At 37.7% G+C, this 21,372-nt stretch overlaps 1 protein-coding gene across 6 annotated transcripts in view; it reads right to left on the bottom strand.

Moving 5' to 3' along the window:
• Positions 1-21,372, bottom strand: part of FRMD6 (FERM domain containing 6) — a 238,860-nt gene that overhangs the window by 32,190 nt on the left and 185,298 nt on the right. For 5 of the 6 annotated variants that reach the window (XM_053224458.1, XM_027065705.2, XM_053224459.1 and 2 more), the window contains 2 exons: positions 6,917-7,161; positions 434-524 (listed from right to left, as the gene is read on the bottom strand). In XM_053224458.1, the coding sequence (XP_053080433.1) occupies positions 434-524; positions 6,917-7,015 (190 nt within the window). In that variant the 5' untranslated portion in view covers positions 7,016-7,161. The remainder of the gene's footprint in view (positions 1-433; positions 525-6,916; positions 7,162-21,372) is intronic. The other variant, XM_027065706.2, reaches the window with a different exon arrangement.

Below are 21,372 nucleotides of genomic sequence, written 5' to 3'. Positions count from 1 at the left end.
AAGAAAACTTGAATAGACGAAAGCCATTTTTCTTATGCCTAAGTTTTTTAATGTCAAAAATTATGCAACACATTACAAAAACATGCAAGATAATTTCCTACTAGCTCCAGCTGTTCCCTGAGTGCAAGGAAACAAAAATCAAGCATGGTTCATAAAAACAGAAAAGAACAAATACAAAATTTAGACTCCTGAAAAGGAACCGATTTTTAAGTTCAAACTATGATACATGGCCTAAAATTCTAAGTCTTGTAAGAAATACACAACAGTTAAGATCAAAACATGAATAGTAGACTAAAAATGATGATGAATTTATGGGTATTTTGCCAATCACAATCTTATCACAATACGCCCAAATCAAGTCACAGTCAGCTATAAAATATCACTTCCTCGGTGACAGTCGGCTAAATATATCAGAGATGGGACTAAGACCTACTTTGTATAACACTGAGTCCAAACAGGTGACAGTCCTTTAGCCTGAGTAGGTCACACACCTGGACCAGCAACTGGTGACACAGAATTTTAACCTGTAGAGAAAAACAAATAAGCACACAAAAAACACAACTTGAGACAACAAGTCACTCAAACCCAAATACTGAGCCACAATCAGGCAATTTAATACACCCTGAATATATGCCTTGAAAGGACAAGCCAACACTATAGCAAAACCGCTGTTGGTTCGTGGAAATTGCTTTAATCTGCGTTGTGTTTCAATACTGATTATCACAATACGAATTTTTATAAAGTACCAATGCAATCTTGTACAAGACTCATAAATCTTATGACACACTGACGAGCCCTTAATTCTAAACTCATGGCGCATGGTAAATATTTCAGAAGGTACCCAAAACAGCCTACTCAGATTATCAGAAGCATGAATTAGGCAGGTATCTGTACAAGGAAGGTTTTCTTCTTGATGGTCTAAGCAAAATACTTAGATATTATTACAATGAGTGAATGAGTGAATAACTAGCTTTTATTTATCTTACTTTTATTGTTTTATACCTTTTAAGTACCTAAACAAGGGTCCTTTCTAAGTCCTAGTATAATTCAACCATAAAAAATCATATTAATTTGGAACTCTGAATAGGCTATTCTGAAAAGTCACATGTTGAATAATAACATAGTCTTTAACAGACACAGTTTTAATGATTTCTCCAATATTTAATAAAGTATTTTGGGGGACAGTAATTCTGTTGGGTCTGTCTCATTGAATTCAGAATCACTAAAGCTTAGAGCTGACTTTAAGAGACCATACAGGTCAATTTCTTCATGTTATGGATGATTTCTTCATGTTATGGTCAATTTCTTCATGTTATGGTCAATTTCTTCATGTTATGTCATGTTCTTCAGTAGGTTAAACGTCCAACTGGTGATTTCAGCTCAGGTCATGATCTCATGGTTCATGAGTTCAAGCCCCGCAACAGGCTCTGTGCTGACAGTGCACAGCCTGCTTAGTATTCTCTCTCTCTGCCCCTACCCTGCTCTCTCTGAAAGAAAGAGAAGGAAGGAAGGAAGGAAGGAAGGAAGGAAGGAAGGAAGGAAGGAAAGAAAGAAAGAAAGAAAGAAAGAAAGAAAGAAAGAAAGAAAGACAGACCCACAAAGCTTAAAGTCATATAAGCTAGTAATGGCAAAGCAGCAACTCACAACTTTGCTCATTTAAGTATTAAAATATTTCCAAATGTGTATTTTAAAATATATACAACATGACAGTTTATCATTTCAGCTATATATATTATGTGGGGCATTTGTCCCTCACTTGTACTATACTTGCAATGATACTGATGCCACTTACAGTTTTAATGATAAATTCTAAATTAACTCTGAATTCATGACTTTTTATCATACCTTAATATGTGACTCAGATTCAGAAAATAAGAGACCCCTGAAACCCCTTGATAACTGAAAGCCAAACAATGCAGAATGGTGATAATTCCAAGTGAAGGTTTGCTGCTCTTTCCACATTATTAAATGGCAACTAATCTGAAGCACCTTATCTAATGGAAAGAGCAAAAGGTATTTATTTAAGACCAAGAGCACCAATTCCGCTGCTTAGAAGCACCAGGAACTCAATGAAGCTGGGATCGTGTCTTATCTTATTTTTAGGATATATAGTTGGCACTCAGTAAATGTCTGATGGATAAAAGCAGGTGTCTGATGCCCATCTGGGCCTCTTGCTTTTGTTCTGTTCCAGAACTATGGGCTAGTCTCTGGCCCACTGAGCACATCACTTTATGAATGTGCCACTGAAGAATCTGGGGAAAATGAAGAATTGCAAACTCACAAACACCACTGGGAGACTATATTTGCCAATAGGAAATCATCTTCTTTGTTCATTAAAAAAAACTGTGTATTTTTGAGTTCTATATTGTCCTAATTCTACTTTACAAATAAGCTTAACCAACATGATAAAGTAAGGGGAAAACTATCAAACGTTATATAAAGTTGAAATACACACTGCAAATTTGAGACTTAAGATGCCATACCATCTAGGATACCTTTAATCCTTAGTTTTTACTGTATTTTAAAATGTTATAAACAAAGCAACTGGGACAAAATGTGATAAAAAAGTTAGCAGAAAACTTCCAAACCACAAACTATACATAAAACAAACCATGTTGTAACTGTAACTGTTGTTCAAATAATGCTGTACATTTCTCCCATATATCCCATATACTTATTATTTTTCTGCTAATTTAAATCAAGTATTTGGGGCCTACTGATAAAGCTCTGTAACAACTATGGAGTAAGTAGTGTTCTTGTTTAAAATTGTGGCTCTGAAGTCTTACCTTCTGTGAAAACAGACTTGAGTTTTTTGTATTTGCATATTATGAGTCTTGAAGGCTACATTTTAGCTGATTGTGAAATTTTTCAAGTTCTTTAACCTTCAGGAGCAATGGAGCTTTAAAAAGTGCTATAGGGTATATGAAGTATTAAGAAAAAGAATTAAAATATTATCTAAAAATATCCTCTATATGGACCTTTTTAATAAAAAAAAAGCATTTGGTCCTAAATGTCAATGGTTATTGAGCAAGCACATTTAAAATATATTCCAGGGGCGTCCGGGTGGCTCAATTGGTTAAGCATCCAACTTCAGCTCAGGTCATGATCCCGTGGTTTGTGGGTTTGAGTCCCGCATCGGGCTCTGTGTGGACAGCTCAGAGCCTGGAGCCTGTTTCAGATTCTGTGTCTCCTCCTCTCTCTCTGCCCCTTATGCTTATGCTCTGTCTCTCTTTCTCTCAACAATAAATAAATGTTAAAAAATTTTTTTAAATATATTCCAGAAAAAAAAGAATTGTTTACCTTAGTTTTAGTGAACAAGTATAAAACTCTTGGCCACTATTTATATCACTCAAAAATTTTGTGGCTCTTACATTTACCATAATTTTATTTCCAAAATTTTCCAAGTTGCCATATTTAGTTAATTTATCTGATGATTAAAATCATTTAAAACAGCCCCTACTAGTTCAACCTCATGGAGAAACTAGAATGATCAGATACTAAATATACCTCACATGTAGAAAGACAACATTCTATCAACTACACGTCAAGGAATAAACCATCTTTGTGTAAAAAATATTTAGAAATGATGAAAAATATGAAACCATTGATAAAACTGGTTTTGTTACAGTTAATTTGCTATGTTACAGCCATACAAATAACATTTACTATTTTATGAATGCAGAGATAACAATTGGAAGGAAAAGGCAGAGCTCTGGCAGTCCTGCACTGGTTTTCCAGCAATGAGGGGCCTCCATACTACTTAACTGAGTCCCTCCTCCCTCCTTTGTTCAATCACTTGCTAGAGAAGGGTCTGGACATGGCAGCGGGGTCTTCATGCCCTGGAATAAGAAGATCTCAACAGGCCCACAGGGGGTTCGGATTCTCTATCTGAGTTCCATTAACAGAGCTCCCAAATGAAATGCACAAACATAGCTCAAAGAAATTAAAACAAGCACTACTCTGTTAAGTGCTCACGTACTGAGCAATGCTTAGCTGCCACACACTACAATTAACAGTTTATTCATGTTACATCTTTAAATCCTTACAACGACCCTGATGAGGACAGTAAGATCATCTCTGCTTTACAGATGAGGAAACTGGAGCAAAAAACCAACTTGCCCAAGGCTGCAGAGTATGTCAAGGAGTAGAGATTTCAACTTCAGTCCCTGTGACTCTAAAACCCTCCTTTTTTTTTTTTTTTTTTTTTAATGTTTGTTTATTTTTGACAGAGAGAGAGAGAGGGACAGAGCATGAGCCGGGGAGGGGCAGAGAGCGAGGGAGACATAGAATCTGAAGCAAACTCCGGACTCTGAGCTGCCAGCACAGAGCCTGATGCGGGGCTCGAACTCACCAACCGCAAGATCATGACCTGAGCCGAAGTCGGATGCTCAACCGACTGAGCCACCAAGGCACCCCGACTCTAAAACCCTCCTTAATGATGATGATGTGTGGCTGTACAATTCATGATCACAGTCCTGCCCATCCTGTAGGGATATTACACTAATGTTACAAAATAAGGAAAGTGAAGAGATGTAACATGAATCTCTGATGAGGAATTAAAGTAATAATAGCAGCTACTATGTAAGTGTTGGGAATGATGCTATGCACTAACAATATATACAATTACATAGTATGATTGTAGCATGGTTGTTATTCATAATTATCTTCCTTAGCTGAGATTTTAGGACAAGTTAACCTCTTTGAAAATTCTAGCCGGCTCTCGATATTCTTCATGAAGCCAGATTAGTCTTCCTTCCACTCACCTGAGGCCAGTAAGGTTTTGTTCCGTATCCTGTATGTGCGCATAGATGCACACATGAGCACAAGGATATACAACCCTCTGGGTGGGAACATACAAATGGAACTGAGAGAAGTTTCTTAACTTTTTATAGCTTAGGCTATATGCCCTGGATTTTGAATTTTAAAAAAAATTTAGTATCTCTTTATATAACTGTATATAAAAACTGAAATAGCATATTCACCTGTATAAGCAAAATTATATTTTATATATTTTGACCATGACACACTGAAAAAGATAAGCTGCCAAGTTTTATTAGATTAAAAAAAAAAAACCCAAATGTTGTAAAAATGATAGCCTATCACTTCACATATTCAAAAACAACTTTGGGTACCCTGAATAGCAATGTTGCTGATGAACAGAAATTCTGCCCCACAGATGATAAAATTCATCCAAGAGGTAGGTTTGATGCTCAGACAATTCCTATAAGCAAAAACAAGGTTATATTAGTAAATCAAGAAACTAAAACCCAGAAACTGTGGTGGTTGTCAGAATAAAACCAAAATAATTACGGTGATAAGCAGAGCCATTTCCTGTGTAAATTTTGTAATGAAGCTATTTAAATGCCATATATATTCAGTATAACACTTAGAAATTTTCTTTTATATAGCAATTGGGTTAACAAAGAAAACTAAGGGGTGCCTTGGTGGCTCAGTAGGTTAACCATCTGACTTTGGCTCAGGTCATGATCTCACAGTTCGTGAGTTTGAGCCCCACACTGGACTCTGCTGATAGCTTGGAGCCTGGAGCCTGCTTCAGAGTCTGTGTCTCCCTCTCTCTCTGCCTCTCCCCTGCTCATACTCTGTCTCTGTCTCTATCAAAAATAAAGATCAAAGAAGAAAAAGAAAAAGGAAAAAAAGAAAACTAATTTAAGGCATTGCACTGAGGCAATATTTTTCCTAATTCCATCTGAATACAATCAGTAAAAGGAAGAATATGAAAGTCGATAACAGGGAGAGGAGCTGAAAAGTGCTAGGCATGATTCTGATTACCATAAAACTGTTTGGCAGTGTCTACCAAAGCTAAACACAGGTATCCTTTATGATTCACAGTTCTGCTCTTAGGTGAGGCTCAGAAATGTATACACATGTGCATATGCATAAAATGCTCTTAACACTTTTACTCATAGTAATAAATAGCCCAATACTTACAACAACCCAATATCCATCAACAATAAATGGATAAACAAATTGGGCATATTCATACAATGGAATATTACACAAGAATGAAAAAGAATTAGTGTTATGTGCAATAACATAAGTGAATTTCATAGGCCAAGTTGACTGAAAGAAGCTACATATAAAAGAAAACATACCATGTAATTCCAGCTGCATGAAGTTCAGAAATAAGCAAATTACTCTATAGGGGAGGGAATACTTATTACCCTTTGGGTAGAGATGACTGACAAGGAGAAGTCATAAAAGATCTTTCTGGGGTGTTGGAAATGTACTGTATCTCAAGCTGGATGATGGTTATAGGGGTGTATACACTTGTAAAAATTCTCTGAGCTGCATGCTTATGATTCCTATACTTTTTAGAAGTTAAGAAACATTTTTAAAGAAACAATTTTAGAAGTTAAGAAAAACAGTACCATATTCCTCAATATCCAGGTCAACTAAGAGAGTTACCCTTGACTCATGAACCATAGCAGCAGCTTAGTGCTCAAGTGCACAGCCTGTCCTTAAAATTGGCTAGACATAGGCTACGATTAATGATCAAGATGCATTAATGATCAAGATTAATGATCAAGATAAGAAGCTAGCAATTATTACCATATCATGTGTGTGACAACTCAAAAACATTTAAAAAGCAAAATCATATTATAGATTAATAAAAATTTATATTTCAAGACACAGTTTTAAAATAGCAAGGTGTTTGTTTTTCTATAATATAGTAACCAAAATTCTGTAATTCCCCCCCCCCCCCGGTGAAAGAATATTGAGGGCAGTTGCTCTAAAGCCATAATTCAAAGTTTGTAGACAACTTTAACACCCCAATTCTGTCACATTATTAATGGTCTCATTCTGTAGCGCTCTCACCCTTCACCAGGTAATAACTTGAATGTGGCCACTGGTGGGAACAGGACGTTCACACATTTCTAAAGTCGAATCTACTTACATTTATGATGATGTTCAGAGATTCATCGTTGGGAAGGAAGATACACACACTCCGGCGGTCTTGCATGACTCTGTTGTTGTGGAAATTCAATTTGTTCATCGTGTTGTGGGCTCTCCAGTGGTCAGGGCTGGGCTCCGAGTCCTCGGCAATTCCTCTGGTTCCGAGCACTCCAAAGCCAAACTCCGTTCCTCATCACACGCCCTACGGGAGAAGCAGCGTGATGTTCCACTACGTAGGTTTCATAGCTGCAAAAAAGCCCAAAAGCCAGCCATAAATGAAGGCAGTGAGATTGGTGAGGAGAGAGACAGGGACATGAGCAGCAGTACAACTGTTTCTGTTGGCACAAAGACAGCACGTCTCAACGCAAGGGCTGCCTGCTTTAATAAATGAGAACTCACTGAAATTCATTCTGTATTTTGCCCACTATCAACTCTTTCAAAACTTTCATTCATCGTCATGAATTAAACATAGAGCCAATGAGCGCCTCATACATTTGAGGCTGTGCTGTGCACTCCAGGGCTCACAGAAGCAGAGAGAGCCTGCCTTTGAGAAGTTTCCAGTCTCGCATGGGAGATAACAAAGGGTTCCATAAACAAACAGAATGACAAACCAGCAACAACAACAAAATTCTCAATCTTTTTTCCCATCGCAAATTCAAATAAATGCCTTGGCTCTTACATCACATTCCTTCTTTAACTGCTGTGGTCTGGCTTTCACTTCCTTCACTTCACCACCATGGCTCTGCCAAAGGAAGCCAGTGACCTCCAGACCATCAGCAGAATCTGGGATTCACTTCAACCGATCTCTCTCTTACCAAGGTTAAGCCCTCCTGACAACTTTTTTTCTCCCTGAGGTTTTATGGTGCTGCTCTCCCTCCCGATTCTTTAACCTGACAATGCAAACAATTTTTCTGTTTCTTTTCACCAACCAATTAATACCTAGAAATAACAAAACTGTATCTATCAAACCATGTTTGTATACAAAAGGAACTGTGGATTTTGTAGATACCCTCTCATATCTATTCAGTTTATTAAACACATTTTTAAATTTCTCTCAGGTTTTCAATATATGCAATTTTTTTTGCAAGTAATGAAGATTTTATCTCTAATCTTCAACACTCACACCCTTTGTTTCATGTCTTATTGCATTGGCAAGACTTTGCAGAATAATTTTAAAACGGCAGGGGATATATTCTACTTTTAATGGGTGTGTCTACTTTTTCATATATTATTGCTAATATGACACTATTCAGCCAAGATTAAGACTAGTTGCTTCTCAAACAGTAAATATTTTTCCCCAATAGTAATTATTTATATTGTCTCTTTCCAGCTATATTTGTATGATGCAGAAAAGAATTTCTAAGAATACAAAATTGTTTTGCCAGAGAGTATAACCACACATTTTTCTTTCTTTTTTTATCATCACTTATATTCAACACCCAGTGCTCATCACAAGTGCCCTCCTTAATACCCATCATCCATCTAGCCCATCTCTCACCCACCTCCCACCATCAACCCTCTATCATTAAGAATCTCTTGGGGTTTGTTTCCCTCTCTCTTCTTCCCTACCCCCCTTCCCATATGTTCATCTGTTTTGTCTTTTAAGTTCCACATGAGTGAAATCATATGGTATTTGTCTTCCTCTGATTGACTTATTTTGCTTAACATAATACATTCTAGCTCCATCGACGTCATTGCCAATGTGTGTAATACCCCCCCCCCCCCCACACACACACCATCTTCTTTATCCATTCATCAGCTGATGGACATTTGGGCTTTGTCTGTAGTTTCGCTATTGTTGATAATGCTGCTGAAAACCTTGGGGTACATGTACCCCTTTGAATCTGTATTTTTGTATCCTTTGGGTAAATACCTAATAGTGTAAATGCTGGATTGTAGGGTAATCCTATTTTTAGTTTTTTGAGGAACCTCCATACTGTTCTTCCGAATGGCTGCACCAGTTTGCATTTACACCAAAAATGAAAGAGGGCTCTCCTTTCTCTGCATCCTTACCAACATCTGCTGTTTCTTGTGTTGTTAATTTTAGTCATTCTGACAGGTGTGAGGTGGTATCTCATTGTGGTTTTGATTTGTATTTCCCTGATGATGAGTGATGTTGAACATGTTTGCATGTGTCTGTTAGACATCTGGATGTCTTCTTTGGAAAAGTGTCTATTCATATCTTCTGCACATTTCTTAACTGGGTTATTTGTTTTTTGGGTGTTGAGTTTGGTAAGCTCTTTATAGATTTTAGATACTAACCTTTTATCAGATATGTCATTTGCAAATATCTTCTCCCATTCCATAAGCTGCCTTTTAATTTTGTTGATTGTCTCTTTCACTATGCAGAAGGTTTTTATTTTGATGAAGTCCCAATAGTTCATGTTTACTTTTTTTTCCCTTGCCTCCAGCAATGTGTCTAGTAATAAACTGCTCTGGCCAAGGTCAAAGAGGTTGCTGCCTGTGTTCTCCTCTGGGATTTTGATGGTTTCCTGTCTCAAATTTAGATCGTTCATCCATTTTGAATTTATTTTTGTGTATGGTGTAAGAAAGTGGTCCAGTTTCATTCTTCTGCATGTCGCCGTCTAGTTTTCCCAACACTATTCATTAAAGAGACCGTCTTTTTTCCATTGGATATTCTTTCCTGCTTTGTCGAAGATTAGTTGATCATATAGTTGTGGGTCCATTTCTGGCTTTTCTATTCTGCTCCACTGTATCTATGTGTCTGTTTTTGTACCAGTACCATACTGTCTTGATGACTACAGCTTTGTAATATAGCTTGAAATCCGGGTTTGTGATGCTTCCAGTTTTGTTTTGTTTTTATCAGGATTGCATAAACTGTGTAGATTGCTTTGGGTAGTATAGACATTTTAACAATGTTTGTTCTTCTAATCCATGAGCATGGAATGCTCTTCCATTTCTTTGTGTCCTCTTCAATTTCCTTAGGCGTAAGTATTCTATAGTTTTCCGAGTACATAACCACACAGTTCTAACAGAAAAGCTACTGTCAGTGCTCACATAAATCAACGCATAAATGAGATATAATCTGGTCTATTTGCTTAAGGTTAAATGTCCATCTGTTATGAGCAGGAAGATGGGAGAGAATATAATCGTATATGGCACTATGAGTAAATACAAACTAGCATTTCTTTTTAAAGTATGAATAAAATGCCACCAACAATGAAGCTACTTAAATAAAAACAAATGGTAATCTTACATACAGTATTTCCTTATTAGGAAGGTGACCGAAAGCCCCCTTACAAGTATTCTGTTTTTCTTAAAGGATAATAGCAATTGTTTCACATTAAGATTGTAGCCAGCACATCACCCTATAGGGTCACTGGAGGTCAACACTGAAGTTTATGTCCAGTATGGGATGGTTAGCCCATGTGTTATATGACCACAAACTAAGTACACGCCAAATCCAATCACTGGTCTGAGAGATGCACACTTTCAGTTCAACAGTTCCAAAGCACCAATTGGAAGACCCATTTTGGTTGCATCAGAATCACTTCAGTGTCTGTAAGAAATACAGAATCCTGAGTGCAGTGACATTTCTACTCACTCAGAATCTCCCAGGTCAGGACTCAGGAACCTTAATCTTTTAAAAAAAGCCCCCAGGTATTTCTGACACATAGTCATGTATAAAGACCGCACTTGAGTTAACAGAAGGAAGGTACTAAGCAAACAGTTGAATATAATACTTTCATAGCATACACTGGGAAAACATCATGAGGTACAGAATGAGGAATAAGCAACATATAAGGACTTCTGAAAAGTACTCAATATTTTCAAAGGTATAAATTCCTAAAACAGGTCAAATTTTTGTATTAGAACACTCCCCTGAAAAGTGTTACTAGGTGACCTAGGGATAAATAAGTTGGAGAAACAGGGGACCCTATATATACCTTCTCCAAAACAAAGTGTTAAAGGCTCTGAGGAATACTGCAGGCAACTTCCTAAATCTGTTTAACTTAATATTTCTCATATTTACTTGGTCACCGAATACTTTCCCCACCTCTAAGACTTATCTATTAAGGTCCTATAGAATAATATTCTTAAACATACTATTTGAGAAATATGGTTGTAAAACAATTTCCTTGTCAATTTCATGGCAAATTTTTTTCCTACATATTGATCTATTCTAATACTTAGGTCTCCTCTCTGCTATTAAAATCTTTTCAAGAAGAAATACTAAGCTATGACTAAATGCATCTTATTTAAATTCAAACCCTTAAGTGATATTAATCCAGTGTAATTCTTCTTATTTAAATCTACACTTCAAATTGAGTTATTCCTATAATTTTCCATTCCTAATTAAAACAATTAAAAGAGGGATATTTCTACTGACCTACTTTCTAGAATTTAAAAAATAAACTAAGGAAAAAAACATCTTCTGGTGTTTGAGATGTTTCTAGAGCTTCATTAAAATAATTTTCAAATTTCATTTGAGTACAATTCTTACTTATTTTATGATTCAAATAATGTAATAAAAAAAGGACTGGAAGAGGATTACTGAAGAAAAATTAATGAAAAGCAGAGTCTTTAAGAAGCAGCACTGCCTCATTGCTGCCTTTTCTGCTTTGAGGATGGCAAACTAAAATGTCCTAAAAGAGAGATAGGATTACGTTTTTATTTTACCCAGGACTGCATTAAAACTGATTAAAAGATTCCAGTGAAACAGCAAAATGCCTATGTCTCTAATACACTCCAGTATAAAATTTAATCTGAAATTGGACATTCCTAGGGAAAAGAATTAGGCTAAATTTATACCTATTTGAGTTGTTGAAATCAGCCTGTGAGCCATTGGCTACCTCTGCTGTGTCCTCAGCTAAGTCCCAACTCCGCCCCAGGAGGGCACATTTCCTACTCCAGGCAGTCCTTTTCTGCCCAGTGATCTTAGGATAGATTACTGATTTTAAGACAGGTATCCATGAACATACCATGTTGTAGGATCAGATTTCCAGGCAACAAAAACACACCTTTAATAATGATCAAACCCCACATCCTGTCGCCTTTATTAATACCCAACTTACAAATAAAATTTGTTAAGCTATTAGATTCCCCCACTTGAATTTTAAACCCACGTTATTATAAGTCCCTTACTTCCTGATAAACTGCACTGGGTAGTTACTTTGTTTCTTTTAAGAAACAGGAAGCTACCATCTGGTATGTGTGTACAATGAATAGAGATTTTCATTTTTTTTTTTTTTTTTTTTTAGAAATTATTAGAATTAACCTTTAAAACTGGGTCACCCCAGAATGAAAGTATGACCTTTAGTTTATTATCATGCATCAATAATGGTTATTAGTTGTGATAAATATAGCACACTCATGTAAGATGCTACCAACAGGGGGAAGTGGGTACATGTGGGTATGTAGGGACTCCTATACTCTTTGCAACTCCTATTTATTTGAAAGTATTCTAAATTAAAAAGGTTAATAAAAATAAAAGAACTAGGTTACCAGAAATTTCCAACACACATAATATAGTCTCACTCTGAATGGAAGCAAAGGAGGATTCTCAATTCTGAGACTGTCACCCTAAAAAAAGTGAAAGGTGGTAATGTGCAATGTGATTACTGTAAGGCAAGCATGGTTAGTAGTCATATTTCAACGGTCAATAAGGTATCTTTACTACCTAACAAAAACAAGATGAAAAATTATCTTGGAAAGCTGGATCACAAAGAGCCCTTTTAATTTAATGACTATACATTTAGGAAGCTCAAGTTACACACACAGTATTGTATTTATTTGCTGAAGAGCAGAATACAACAGCAATAGAAGACGTGCCCCTGCATCCTTGAGCTTGAAATCTAGTCAGGAACATACCACTGCCAAGAAACTTAAGATGATGATATTGCCTCTGCTTCCCAAGAACACATGTATCCTGACGGATAACTCTCATGGGATGACATAATAGCGGACAGCATTAAGTATATGAATACTGTGGCTAGTATCATTTTGGCATAAATAGTATATGGTCTTTCAATGTATGGTATCCTAAAAGTGATATCAAAGTGCCTTTGGTAAATGAGTTGGGTTTTTTCCTCATTCATTTATTCATTCATTCATTCCATGTATATACATTGAACACCTACAATGTACTGTTGTCGTAAGCACTGAGTATATAACACTGAACAAAACAAATATCCTGTGATGATGGAGAAAGACAAATATATAATGTAGATGGTGATATGTACTGTGAGGAAAAATAAACTCAGAGTAGATGACAGAGTTGATGGAGATAAGGTGGTAGTGTAGATGCTACTTCATACAGAGTAATCAGGGGAAGCATCTCTGGTAAGTAGATATATGAACTGATAACAGAATTAAGAGAGGGATGCCATTTTCTTCCTTCCTTCCTTCCATTTATCCATCCATCCATGCCTCCATCCATCCACCTCGGGAAGACTTTTCCAAATAGAGGAAACAGCAAATGCCAAGGTTCACCTACTGTTCAGAAAAGGCACTGATTATAGCTAACATTTAGTACACACTTACTATGTGCCAGGTGCTCCTGTTAAGGACTTATGCTACATTAAAGAAAACTGTAAACTCTTTGCCATGCTTCCCATTAAGAGATGGGATCTATTTCCCCTTCCCTTGAATTTGGGCTGGCCCTGTGACTGACTCATATTCAGTTAGAAATTCTGCTTCATGGATGACTCATTTGTGCGAATACACTGTTATTCCAAAGCACTATCTTTACACTAACAGTTCGGTAGTGTATGTTTCTTGTCTGTCTCCCCTACTCAGACTTCATTTAACCTCTGATTGGCAGGTGTAGTATATGCTCATTAAGTGAGGGATGTTTCACTTACTACATACATGTCCTTGGACAAGGAAGATTCTATAGCAGGGTTTCTTAACCTTGGCATTATTGACACCATGGGTAAAATATGCTTTGCACTGTGGGACATCCTGTGCATTGTAGGACGTTCAGCAGCATCCCTGGCCTCTACTCACTAGATGTCAGGAGAATCCCCCCACCTCCCAGTTGTGACAATCCAAAATTTCTTTGGACATTGTCGAATGCCCCCTTGGGGAAAAATCCCCCACTGTTGAGAACAAGTTTCCTTAGAGTCATTACTTTTTAGCATCCAGTTGTTTTTTAAAATACATACACATCTTGTTTTATTGCACTTTGCTTTACTGGACTTCACAGATGATGTTTGTGTGTGTATGGTTTTATTTGCTTGTTGACAAATTTAAGGTTTGTGGCAAATCTGGTTGGCACCACTTTTTCAACAGCATTTGCTACCTTTGTGTCTCTGCATCACATTTTGGTAATTCTCACAATATTTCAAACTTTTTCATCATTATTACATTTATAACGGTGATCTATGATTAAAGATCAGTGATCTTTAATGTAACTATTGTAACTTTGGGGGAGGGGCGCCATAAACTGTGCCCAGATAACACAATGAATTTAATCAATAAATGTGGGTGCTATGACTGCTCCACCAACCAGCCATTCCCCATCTCCCTGGCCTCTCCATTCCCCATGAAACAATATTGGAATAAGGACAATTAACAATCCTACAATGGTCTCCAAGCGTTCATATGAAAGGAGGAGTTGCACGTCTCTCACTTTAAATCAAAAACTAGAAATGATCAAACTTAGTAAGCAAGGCATGTCAACAACCAAGATAGGATGAAAGCTAGGCCTCCTATACCAGTTAGCCAAGTTATAAACGCAAAGGAGGAGTTATCGAAGGAAAAGTGCTATTCCAGCGAACACACAGATGATAAAAAAGCAAAAAAGCTTTACTTAGAGGTCTGGATAGATCAAACTAGCCACAACATTCTTTTAAGTCAAAGAGTAATCCAGAGCAAGGCCTTAACTCTCTTTAAGTCTGTGAAGGCTAAAGGAGCTGAGGAAGCTGCAGATGAAATGTATGAAGCTAGCAGAGGTTGGTTCATGAAGTTTAAAGAAAGAAGCCATCTCCATAACATAAAAGTACAAAGTAAAGTAGCAGGTGATGATGTAGAAGCTGTAGCAAGTTATCTAGAAGATCTAGCTCAGGTGGCTACATGAAACAGATTTTCAGTGTAGACAAAACAGCCTTCTATTGGAATAAGATGTCATCTAGGATTCTCATAACGAGAGAGGAGAAGTCAATGCATGGCTTCAAAGCTTCAAAGGACAGGCTGACTCCTCTCCAGGGGCTAATGCAGCTAGCAGGTGACTTTAAGTTTAAGCCAATCCTCATTTAGCATTCTGAGAATCCTAGGGCCCTTAAGAATAATGCTAACTCTACTCTGCCTGTCCTCTATAAGTGGAACAACAAAGCCTGGATGACAGCCCATCTGTTTACAACATGGTTTATGGAATATTTTAAGCCCACTATTGAGACCTACCGCTCAGGAAAAGATTCTTTTTAAAATATTACTGCTCATTGACAGTATATCTGGTCACTCAAGAGTTCTGATGGAGACGTACACTGAGATTAATGTGCTTTCATGCCTGCTAACACAACATCCTTTCTAAAGCTCATGGATCAAGGAGTCGTTTCGACTTCCAGGTTTTATTATGTAAGAAATACTTCCCATAAAACTAATGTTACCATGGATAGTGAGTCCTCTGATGGACCTGGGCAAAGTCAACTGAAAACCTAGAAAGGAGTCACCATTCTAGATGCCATTAAGAACATTCGTGCTTCATTGGCATAGGTCAAAATATCAATAAGAACAGGACTTTCGAGGCAGCTGATTTTAACCCTCATGGATGACTTTGACGGGTTCAGTGGAGGAAGTAACTGCAGAGGCAGCAGAAATAGCAAGAGGACTAGAATTAGAAGTGGAGTCTGAAGATGGGACTGAATTGCTGCAATCTCAGGATAAAACTTGAGCGGATGAGGAGTTGTTTCTTATAAATGAGCAAAGAAAGCGATTTCTTGAGATGGAACCTATGCCTGGCGAAGATGCTGTGGCAATGACAACAAAGTATTTAGAATAGGATACAAGTTTAGTTGATAAAGCAGCAGGAGTGTTTGAGAGGACTGACTCCAATTTTGAAAGAAGTTCTACTGTGGATAAAATGCTATCAAACAGCATCGCATGAGAGAGAGAAACTGTTCGTGAAAGGAAGAGTAAACTGATTTGGCAAACTTCATTGTCTTATTGTAAGAAATTGCCACAGTCACCCCAACCTTCAGCAATCACCATGCTCATCAGTCAGCAGCCATCAATGCAGAGGCAAGACCCTCCAGCAGCAAAAGAATTACGACCTGATAAAAGCTGAGATGATAATTAGCATTTTTTAGCAATAAAGTATTTTTAATTTAGGTGTGTATATTTTTAATACATAACAATATTGTGTACTAAATAGACAACAGCATAGTGTAAACATAACTTTTATATGACCTGGGAAACCAAAAAGTTCATCTGACTCACTTTATTGCAATATTCGCTTTTCTGCAGTGGTCTGAAACCTAACCTGTGATAGCTTGAGGTAATGTACGAGTAATATACAAGTTAGAATAACTGCATTTGAAATGTAGTTATTGAATTGATAAAAATGATAAGCTTGTAAAGTGGGGATATAGTAAGAGGTAATATGATGTGCTACTTAAGAGCATGGAGAGATTGCCTGGATTTGGATCCACCTGAAACACCGGAAACCCAGGTGCCCGTGGGCAAGTCTCTTTACCTCTTCGTGTCCATTTTTCTCACCTCTGAAATCAAACTGTCGTGAAGATTATTAAATTGGCTACTCATTTACTACCAGGTAACATTATTGATATCATATTACGGAAAGTAAGTGGAAGAATGGCTTTTTGTGTAATACGTGGTGTTGAGTTCTAAAAGAAATCGTGTTTTTCTCTTGTTCATAGCTAATAGATTATTTCATTTCTATATTTAATGATGACATTTGCTAGACACACCGTGGGGCTGGGAATGGCAAAGCACCTTCCAATTAAAGTGGACTCGAATTGGTGCCAACTAATACTTACCATACTCTAAGGAATAAAACTATGCAGCCAGTCCTACAAATGTTTGTACCTTTGACCCAATAATCTGACTTCTGGGGACAAAATGTGTAAGAAGGAAACAACCAAAACACATCACACTTTTGATCAAAATTACTCACTGAACTATTATCCATCAGAGTAAAAACTGGGAAAAAAACTAAATAGTCTAACAACAGGAATGGATTAGTAAATTATAGTACATCAATAAAAAGTACCATTTATTGAATACATTCTTCCCGAATCACAAATACCCACTGTAGCCCCAAATTACTCTTTAACTACATTTTCAGAATAGAACTAGCAGGAATAAAGAAAGCCCCTAAGTCAAATAGGTACAAAGAAAGACAGACAGTAAAAAGACAGTAAGACAAGGAAGGAAGGAAGGAAGGAAGGAAGGAAGGAAGGAAGGAAGGAAGGAAGGAAGGAAGGAGAAAGAAAGATAGAAAGAAAGAAAGACAGAAAAGGAAACAAAACAAAATGAAACAGGGAGGGAAGGGGGGGAGGGAAGGAGGGAAGGAGGGAGATCCAGAGTATTCTGTTAGTCGGACAGCATGTAAACTAACCGGAATTTGAGTCCTCCAGCACTTTGTTTAAGTATGCTCCTTCTCGTCTCTCACATCATTTCTAAATTCTGGCCTTAGAGACCTTATAATCTCTATTAACACAGTAGGAACAATAGGAAGTAATACAATTGTATTTTAAAGTGTGTGGTAAAAAGAAGGTTGTATCTGGATTTGTGGAAAGGCTGTGAACAGAGGGAAGTGCAGCACAGAGGAAAAATGTCACAGAGGGAGGTAAAATGGCTTGTATGCAGTGGGGAGAAAAAGAAAGGATTACAAGGGTGTAAAGTCATACAGATAAGGGCCCCGGCTAGGGAGGCAGGACAGAGGACCGAGCCCCTCAAAAATTCAGTGTTGCTGTCCCATGATGCAAACTCAGACTGGACAGATGAGAAATCAGGCTGTGGAATGTTCCCCTGAATGATAAGGCATTTCCTTCAGTACCCTGACCAGGTTTCTGAGGAGACTCAGAATGAGGAAAAGACAGTCTCTTCAGTAAACAGGGCTGGGAAAACTGGATGGCTATAGGCAAAAGAATGAAACTGGGACACTTTCTTACACGATACAGAAAAATAAACTCAAAATGCATTAAAGACCTAAATGTAAGACCTGAAACCATAAAACTCCTGGAAGGAAACTTAGCCAGTAATTTCTTCAACACTGGATTTAGCAACATTTTTCTAGATGCCTCCTAAAGCAAGGGAAACAAAACAAAATTAAACCATTGGGACTACACCAAAATAAAAAGCTTTTGCCCGGTGAAGGAAACCATCAACAAAACAAAAAGGCAACCTAATGAACGGGAAAAGGTATTTGCAAATGATATATCCAGTAAGGGATTAATATCATATATAATGAACTTGTGCAACTCAACACCAAAACCCTCAAATAATCCAATTAAAAAATAGGCAGAGGACCTCAATAGACATTTTCTGAAAGAAGTCATATAGTGATGCTCAACATCACTAATCATTAGGAAAATACAAATCAAAACCATGAGATATGACCTTATACCTGTTAAAATGGCTAAAATAAAAAGGACAAGAAATAATGAGTGTTGGCAAGGATGTGGAGAAAAAGGAACCCTCATGCACTGTGGGCAGGAATGCAAACGGGTACAGCCACTGTGGAAAAGAGTATGGAGGTTCTCAAAAAATTGAACATAGAATTACCCTATGACTCTGTAATTCCACTACTGGGTATTTACCCAAAGAAAACAAAAACACTAACTCAAAGGGTGCAGACATGCACCCTTCTGTCTGCTGCAGCACTATTTACAACAGCCAAAATATGGAAGTAGCCCAAGTGTTCATCCACAGATAAGTAGATAAAGAAGATGTGGTACATATGCATACAATGGAGTAAAAGCCACAAACAGGGATGAGATCTTGCCATTTGCAAAAATATGGATGGACCTCGAGCGTATTAAACTAAGTGAAGTCAGTCAGACAGAAAAAGCCAAATACCGTATGATTTCACTTATGTGTAGAATCTAAAAAACAAAACAAACAACCAAAAAGCAGAAATAGATCCAAAAATACAAGAACTGGTGGTTGCTAGAGGAAAAGGAGGTGGAGGAATGGGCAAAATGGGTGAAGGAACATGGAATGAACAAGTCACAGGTATAAAAGGGACAGCATACCGTAAAAGCATTGTATAGTGACAGAGGATAGCTATACTTGTGGCGAACATAGCATAACGCAGAAACTTGCCGAATCACTATGTAGTACGCCTGAAATAATGTAACAATGCATGTCAACCATACTTCAATTAAACAGAAAAAGTAATGGGATCTTTACAATTACTTTAGATATTTCAAAACCCCTGATAAAAGCTGGTATATTTATCCATGGTAATATTTCAAAGAAAACTAAAAGATCATTCACTTAAGTCATTTTCATACCAGTTTTCAAGTGCTTATTTTGATGGCACATTTGGTTTTACCTGCCAAATTTAAAAAATGAAAATTCACTTTGACAGACAATCTTTTCATAAGGCCCAAGGAAGGTGGGGGAGAGGAAGGGCGACAAAAATGATCCCAGGGGTCGAAAGGCTGTGATATAGTTGCTACATATACACTTAAAAATAATCTTAGTTACAAAAAATGAATATATATTCTTCCTGTGTCTGGTCTACCATTCTAGTGCCTTTCTCCTCTACCATACATCGTCATTGTACTCTCTCCCTTGGATTTCTAGCTGTTCGGTCTTGTTTCACTCTTCAAGTCCACCACCCCCTCAATGCTGCCAAGGTGACCTCATGAAACTGCACATTCAATTTTGCATATCACATCCCAGCTCACACATTCTGTCATGCCACAGCACTTCCACAGGACAACTCCTAAACTCGAAGGCACAACCTTTCACCTTCGCGTTGTATCCAGCCTCCACGTGGCCGTTCTGTCAACTCGTGTTGTACATTACTACAGTTGTTTTCCTCAGAGTTCTCTGAACAAGTCTTACTGTCATATGCCTATGCTTTTGACCATCCTGTTCCCCCTGCCTAGATATCCTCCCTCATAGTATTCACCCACGTCCAAAAGAACAAGAACAAAATACCGTATCTTCGTTCTCCCCAGAAAACTCAAGATACTTGTCCGGGAAGCATGCCTCCACATGGCTAGGCAGCTGAGGGGCATTTCACTTGCACTCTTATCACCCTTGTACTTGTTGGCAAGTTGTCCCCCCCACAGAGAACTGGAATGTCCTCCAGGATAGGATGAATGTCTGTGGTAGGCAGAGACATTGGGTCTCTAATAGGTACACAGCAGGACGCAATGAGTAAATTATTTATCAATTCACCAGAAATGTGAATTCTCTAGCAATTAAGATTAAATTTATGTTTTTAAAGAAGCGCTCTCCAATCCCCACCCTAGAAATGGGAGTCAGTATTGGTCACAGCTTCTTGAATATTTTCTGCATGTTAGTTACAGAAGAAAAGGTGCGTATTTTTCCTCATCTTTAAATGTGATAGCCAAACATAAAAGAAAATAATCTCCAAAACTATCAACAAAATACAGTTTCTAGGAAAGTCTCCCTGTATATCAAGTTAAGCCAACTTATGTGAAAGCAAATATATAAAAAGATACATTGGGTGGGATGCATTATATTGTAAGTACCAAAAACATCAAACTGAAACTTGAACTCTGTAGCCAAATTGCCTGGGTCTGACTATTAGCCATCTACTTCCTAGCTATGTGACCTTGGACAAATGCCTTTGTCTCTTTCTACATCTCAGCTTCCATATCTGTAAAATGGGAATAACAACAGTAACTACTTTAAAGGATGATATAAGGTATATGGTATACACTACAGACATGTTAACTATTAGTAGTTAGGCTAGTTAAACGCTATAAGGGAAATTTATAAAAACCAAAGTAACTTGAAGGCAACAAGCAGGATGAAAGGGCCCGTGGGTGGTTTGATGTGGTAGTTTGAGATGTCATCCAGAACCTAGTTTCCTCTTGGTACCTTGGAATCACTCCACTTTAAGGCTTGCTTCTCTCAGAGTGGCCAAATAAACCAGAATGCGGAGGCAAACAGGAGTAATGATACTAATCCTAACTGAATGTCTCTAGTCACCAGCACGCACCGCCCCCCCCTCCTCCCGACATACACTCAATATAGGGCAGGGGCCTGCATAGATTAGCTGAGGCCACCTAGGGCTCACCTCTAGAGCTAGAGGTAGGATCAACTTCCCCTCAAGTACATAGACACCAAAACAAAAAGCTGAGTACATTTGGAAAGCCTGGGAGATGAGGGGAGATGCTAGATAGGCAACCAACAAGAAGAACAAAGTCAAGGGTAAAATTCATGAATTTTAAGCCAGAGAAACTTGACTTTGCATAGTATTCAAAAGTCGTATCGGGTTTAGCAACCAGGCACAAAAATTCCTTTCAACCAAGATGGATTTCTAGCATG

Source organism: Acinonyx jubatus, chromosome B3 (genome assembly GCF_027475565.1).
Source record: "Acinonyx jubatus isolate Ajub_Pintada_27869175 chromosome B3, VMU_Ajub_asm_v1.0, whole genome shotgun sequence".
Taxonomy (NCBI): domain Eukaryota; kingdom Metazoa; phylum Chordata; class Mammalia; order Carnivora; family Felidae; genus Acinonyx; species Acinonyx jubatus.
This window is presented reverse-complemented; position numbering and strand designations above follow the sequence as displayed.